Source organism: Myotis brandtii, unplaced genomic scaffold (assembly GCF_000412655.1).
Source record: "Myotis brandtii unplaced genomic scaffold, ASM41265v1 scaffold693, whole genome shotgun sequence".
In the NCBI taxonomy this organism is placed as follows: domain Eukaryota; kingdom Metazoa; phylum Chordata; class Mammalia; order Chiroptera; family Vespertilionidae; genus Myotis; species Myotis brandtii.
Window position 1 is genome coordinate 1,974,476 of NW_005370710.1, and position 6,758 is coordinate 1,981,233.

Consider the following 6,758-nt stretch of genomic DNA (forward strand, 5'->3'; position numbering starts at 1 on the left):
TAAAGGGCCAGAAGGTTGAGAACCACTGTGCTATTCCGAGTGCTACGTAGCGATGCTGCTCGCCCGTGGGATGCAGGGCACTGAGTGTGATCTCGTGCACCGTTTACCCCGCGGGGGGCGCTGGCTCCCTCGCCTCACACTGGTGTGCGGAGCAAAGCACCCCTCCCCCACTCCCAGTTGGCAACAGTAACGATTTAAGCCACCCTGTTCCTCCCCCCGCCCCCCCCCCTGTGGGGAGGGCACTGTCCTGACACTTCCCTTCTCCTCGCTCACCTGGGGAGCCTTCAGGGCCTGGGGGTGTCCTGCGTGTCCTTTACGAAAGCTGTGTGGGAAGCGCCGTTTCGGAAACGCTGACTCCTGCTAAATCACAACCAAGGCGTTTCCCAGGGGCCTAGGAACAGGACTCCGATGTGAAAACTGTTTTCAATAAGAAAAGGGCCCCGCTTTGTTTCCTCGGGATATTTTGTGCCAAAAACTAGTCCGAGCAAAAACCAAGGTTTAAGCGTCGACCCCATGACAGACAGACACTGTCCTAAGACATGCACACGCCCTCCCGCTCCCGAGAGGAATCGCCCCGACGGTGCGGCGGGAGAAACTGAGGCAACGTCAGACCGCAGGAAGCAGGTCTGATGCCAAAGCCCGAATTCCTTTCCCTGCTCCGCCCGACTTCCTCGGACTTGAGGAAGCGGAGGCCACGTTAGCTAACGAGCATGTCACACGCCTTCTCGTCTTCATGGACGTAGGCGCCCGCATCCAGTCCAGGGCTGGGACCAACTGGGCTGAGACCCACGGCAGCTAATGCAGAGAGTGAAGTCTGTCCCGAGACACCCGGGCGGACCCAGACACCCACCCATGGGAGAACCGAGGCGGGGGGGGGGGCAGGCGGTGCTAGGACTGCCTCTGGGTCTGCCTGGGGAGCGAGGACCCGGGAGCCTCCCAGGCCTGGGGCCGGACGCGCTCTGCGCAGGAAGCTCCCGCCTCCCGGGGAGTCTGGACGCCACTGGGAAGGGGGTCTGGGAAGCGGCCGAGCGCCCCGTGCCTTTCCTGTCTGTCGTTTCTTGGTGAAAGGGCCGCAGGCGATGCTCTGAGTGCCCCAGAATTCCCCACCTGCCGGGCGGGTTCTTTCTGAAGCCGCCTGCGTGTGTGAGAGATACAGTCTGTGTAGAAAGTGGGTTTCAGTACAAACCATAACCACAGAGGTAAACCTACGGTTCGCCGTAGGAGCTGACGCACAGGAAGTGTCTGGGCTGATGAGGAAACTTTCTGACTTTCCAGATGACAGAACAGAGGAAGCAGAAGCAGCGGATCGGCCTCCTGGGACACCCTCCGCACATGAACGCCAACCCCCAGCAGCCCGCGTGAGCGCCGGGGCGGCCGACTCGCCTCCCTGACCCCCGGCGTGGGGGCGGCGCGTCCCCACTCGCCCCGCGCGGCTCCGGCTGCGCCGAGGGCGTCTGTAAATACTCCGTTTATACTGGATGTACATGATCGCTACTCTCGAGGTTGGATGTACGTATTGTAATTAGAATTGGCACGGTGACCTTTCATTTGTGCCAAAATATATTAAAAATGCCTTTTTTGGAAAGGACTACAGAAAGCACCTGATTTGCACTTGAACCAGAGTATAGATTTAAAGCTATAGGACATGTATTTTGTATTTAAATCTAGAATAGCCAGTATTTATGTTTTTTATAAACTGTGCAATACGGTTACGCGATCACAGTGACTCTGTAGCCCCCGAGCGTCCCGGAGGGAGCCCGCGTCGTAGAAGCTGGCGTGTTCATATTATGTGATAAATGTCTAACGATGCTGCTGCCAAAATGTAGTGCCGGGGCGCGCAGGCCTGGGCGGCTGTGCCACGGAGGCTCCTGTGGGGACACCGTTGGCCGTCACTGGTGGCGTCGGCGCCCCAAGCCTCCGAAGCGGCAAGTCCGCCTTCGTTTTAAGAGGAGCAACTTCAGCTTCAAAGATCCTTTTAAGCTTCCAAATGGATCGTTTAAACTATTTCTTTGCCTAAGAGCTAAACTAGAGGCTCAGACGTTAGCTTGTGAAGTTAATAGACTTCCTTAAAGGGGTCAATGCATCCCGCTGGCCAATCGATGTCCGCTCCTGGCGAATGTTGGTGTCGTGCTATAAAACACGCCATCGATGGTCCCTAGATTATCTAGTCCCAACGGTAGGTGGTTTTTCCCTTCATCTGAACCTACGTGCTGCGGGAGCTGCGAGGTGTTGCCATACAGAGAGATGAAGGGGCTCGTCCCGTGAGAGCTCCGCGCTGAACACTGACACGTGGTTCTTGTGAAAGAGCCTCGTTTGGGTTTTCTTTCTTTGTCACATGGATTCTCCTGCGGGTGGATGGAGAGTGTGAGAGGAGACTGTTGCTGAGTTTTGTACCTGGATCTCATTTTACAAGAGACTCTTCTGCAAAAAAAAAGTTTTAAAAATGTGTTGAAAGCAGATGTCTAGCGAGTGACGTCTGTAAATGCCTGTGTGAGGATAAATATTTAATAAACGATGCAGACCATGGAGTGGCTGCTGGTGGCTTCCTGCGGGGCGGGGCGGCAGCGGCGGCTGCTCCAGTGGTGGTTGGGGGCGATTTAAGGTACAGCCGGTTGGGGACCAGGTGAGTCCAGAGCCACTACCCACCTGTCCGTGCAGACGCTGCGGCGAGCGCAGTGACCGCCGCCGGGCGCCCAGGCCCTCGCACGCGCTGGACCTCGACGTGGCTGTCCTTCCTGGCCGCGGCCAGGGTCCTGCGAGCCTGAGGGTCTTACAAAGCTCCCGCCCCGTCCAAGGGGGGACCTGCCCCTCGTGCAGGCCGGGCTGGGCTCGTGGGGCTCTCCTCACCGTCCCCCTGGGCTTTGGGAAATAACTGCCATTTCATCTTTAAACATCGAGTCAGTGTCCTTGGTCCGTTACCCGAGGTCCGAGGTCCAGGCGATTCTCACTCGGCTGTTCTGGAAATGACGGCTGACCCGCTGCCGGGAGGCTGCCCTGCCGCCCGGTGTGGACGCCGCGGGACATAAACGTACAGCGGGCGCTGGTGTGAATGTGGGCGCTGCCGCGGCTCGGCCTCTGCAGCCACCACACGCAGCTTGCTTTCTGTGCCGGGGACTCACCCAGGTCTTCCCAGGGAGCTACGGAGTCTGCTCATCGGGAACCGGGTTAAGGCCCTGACCCCCGCCGCTGTGGGCACGGACCACGCCTGCGGCCGGCCCCCCACCCCGCAAAAAACCCTTTGCCGGCGGAGGGCACTGCCTCTGTGGGCTGACCATGCAGCGCCTGGGTCGCGCAGGGAGGCCAGGGCAGTGAGGCGAGGCCTGCGGTTACTTTAAGGCGAATCATGAGACGTGCACCTGACCATTGCGGAGACAGGGATTCAGGAAGATGAACTACAGAAGGGGCACCTGTACACAGAACAGGGCCGGGTTTTGCTGAAATAATGCTTTTACAGGTTTTAAAAAACAAAATGTGCTTGAAAGAAGGCTCAAGTGCTAGGTGACAGTAAGCGTCAGCTTTAAGACAGGGATCGGAACAGGGGACTCCTGACAGCTCTGGCGACCAGCTCTGTCGCCAGCCACCAAGCAGAGAGAAACGTGGGTGCTGAGGCCGAGGAACTGGCCTGGCCCGGCTCCAAAGGAGCGCCTCCTTCTCGCTCCGCCCTCCCAGCCAAGGGCCACGGCTCCCCCCAGGCTCCCGGGTCCTCCTCCCAGCCCTGCGGCCACACTGCCTGGCCTGGTGTTTCCAGCCCTTTCCTCGGGGGATCTACCCCTGAAAGTACTGGCTGTGAAGACTTTGTCAGGACCAAACACTGGCAGAGAGAAGCTCCTACAATCTCTGTTTCACAAGCAAACCTCATGCAAACACCTCTGGCCTCACTGCGTTTGTGAAAGCGGAGCTCCCCCGCGCGGAGGTGGCGCCCTCCCCTCGGAAACCCGCGGAGATGCTGGTGGGCAGGCTCCGCTCCCTCTTCCTTCTGCGCATCATTTGTTAACAAGCGCCTCGAAGGCTGGAAATCCCCATGAAGATTTCGATTTTACAGAAAGTACCCAAAATTCCACCACTTTTGCATCACAAAGGACTTGTTAGTTTTGAGTAAAATGCTGTGTGGTTTTTGTGGGTGGCTGCCGCTCAGGACCGCCGGGCCTCCCCGGGTATCGGCAGGGCCGCTGTGATGACGAGTGCGAGCTGAGCCGGTGGCGATTGTCCCAGCAAACAGTTCCCGGGAGCTGCGTGCTGAGCAACCCCCACCTGCAGGCTCGCTGGGGGCGCAGCTGGCGGTCAGGGGAGCACCAAACCCGCCCGTGAGGAGCCAAAGGCAGGTCCACTCGGCTCCAGACTCGGGACCTCCAGCTGCTCGCATTTCCAACTCCTTTAATAAAACATCCTAGCTCACCGTGTCTTACATTTAAAAAAAGAGCTGGCCGGCGTGGCTCAGGGGTTGAGCGTCGACCTATGAACCAGGAGCTCACGGTTCGATTCCCGGTCAGGACACATGCCCGGGTTGCGGGCTCCATCCCCAGGGTAGGGCGTGCAGGAGGCAGCCGATCCATGATTCTCGCTCATTATGGATGCTTCTATCTCTCCCTCTCCCTTCCTCTCGGAAATCAATAAAAATATATTTAAAAAATAAAAATAAAAGCAAAACATGACCAGAGGAGACACTGGCGATACTGAGAACGCTGTAAGGTCACGAAAGCATGTGAAAGAGAATCCTAACACCTCGCGGGGAAACTGCGAGCCGGAGCCCCCGCAGGAGAGAAGCGAGGTCCCCCCACCACAGAGGAAGCCTGCGGGGCGGGAGGAAACCCCCAGGCGAGTTCTGAGCAACAGCGAGTCCCACAACAGAAAGTGCGTGCGCGCAGGAACCGCGCCTGGAAACTCTGGGCCAGCGTTCCTGTCGCTGCCCCACCAAGGGTGGCGGGTCCCCTGCAGAGAACGAAACTTGAGACAATCCAGGAATCTAACCTGCTCGCTCTGGGCTCCGGGACGTAAGCAAGCTGTTGAGTCCCCCTCCCACACAGTCCTGTGGCCACTGCACAAGTCCTCTGGGCGAAAACAAGTTTCGTGAGAAACCGGAACGAGGTTTTGGGTGCAAAGCGTTTGTCTCCTGTGGGTCCCCGGGGCAGCTTGGAGGACTGGGGAGACCTATGTCCTTTCTTTTTTCCTAAATATGTTTTTATTGACTTTTAGAGGGAGAGAGAGAGAAGCATGGATGAGAGCGAGACATCCATCGGCTGCCTCCCGCGCGCCCCACACTGGGGATCAAGCCCACAGCCGGGCATGTGCCCTGACCGGGAATCGAACCGGCGACCCCGCCGTGCATGGGACCACACCCGGCCAACTGAGCCCTATCAGGGCCCTGACTCGGAGCAGAGTCCCCCGTCCCTGTCGCTGTCCCCCCGCCCAAGAGGGCTCGTGAGGAAAGGCGATCCGTGTCACGGGTCTGGTTACACCCCACGCGTGTTACTTCCCGTTCCTTTTTCTCACGCCCGTCCACCACGCGGCAGACCCTGCGTGACCAGCGCTGCTTTCTGTTCCTGCCCCGGGGCCCGTGTTCCTGCCGTGGGACCCGAAGTCCCCGTGCCTTCAGGGGGCACCGGGGTCATGTGAAATGGATCCCTAACGTCCGAAAACCGGCTCTCGGCTTCCATGTACTTATTCTCACACTTGTGACCGGGGCTGAACTCAAAGGTGACTTCTGTTTTGTTTTTTTTGTTATTTTTATTTTTTGTTAATCTTCAACCGAGGATATTTTTCCATTGATTTTTAGAGAGAGTAGAAGGGAGGGGGAGAGACAGAGAGAGAGACATCTACATGAGAGAGACATCAACTGGCTGCCTCCTGCACACGCCCTGACAGGGGCGACGGGGGCCGGGGATCGAGCCTGCAACCCAGGTACATGCCCTTGACCAGAATCAAACCTGCTTCCCTTAGTCCATAGGCCGATGCTCTATCCACTGAGCCACACCGGCCAGGGCTGACTTCTGTCTAAAACGTGTCATGGAAAGACGTTTTCTCTTGGGGATGAGGATGGGGAACTACCATTAGGCAGACGCTGCCTGGTCCTAACCTGGACTCTTCCGTTCAACACCCTGTGCATGCGCCGCCCACGGCTCACAAGTCCTTGGCCTGAAGCCCCGGGCTCTCCATCGCTTCAAGGACCCTCAGGGGGTGCTCATTGCTGCCTGATGTTCCTTTCGATCCTCAACCCTGACGGCAGCCCAGTGCTGGTCTGCCCTCCGTCCACTCGGCGTCTCCCCTGGTGTGGACGCGGCCCCTCTACCCTGTCCCCGAGCACACGGGCGCATTTCAGCAGGCGCTGTGGGCCGCTCACAGGTGAGGATCACACCCAGCAGGAGGCTATGAAAGTGCAGATGAGACCTCACGCTCCTGCCCCGAAGACAACTCTCCTCCCGCCTCACCCAGGGGCTCCCTCCTCCCCCCACCCCCACCCCCAAAACAAAATACAAGCTTCCCGTCAGCCTCAAGCACATCCTGAAAATTAGAGTCTTTATCGTGCAGAGCAATTTCAGCCCCCAGGACCTAACCACTCCCATCTAGACTGGCCCCTTGACCAAAACAAAAGAAAAAAGAGTCCGGCTCAGAGCAGCCGCCTTCCCAGCAGCTCTGCTCTCCCCGATGCCCCCTCGCAGGGGAAGCCTCCATCTAGAAGGCGACCTGGTGGCCAGACCAGAAGTCAGACCTGGGAGGCCAGGCCGACCGCGGGCCACACGGCACCACCCTCTGCGCGCCGT

At 58.5% G+C, this 6,758-nt stretch overlaps 1 protein-coding gene across 1 annotated transcript in view; it reads left to right on the forward strand.

Moving 5' to 3' along the window:
* The window catches only part of ITPR1 (inositol 1,4,5-trisphosphate receptor, type 1), a 173,427-nt gene extending 170,899 nt beyond the window's left edge, over positions 1-2,528 (forward strand). The window contains exon 60 of the mRNA XM_005881921.2: positions 1,276-2,528. Coding sequence (XP_005881983.1) covers positions 1,276-1,362 — 87 coding nt within the window. The 3' untranslated portion in view covers positions 1,363-2,528. The remainder of the gene's footprint in view (positions 1-1,275) is intronic.
* Positions 2,529-6,758: the final 4,230 nt, after the last annotated feature.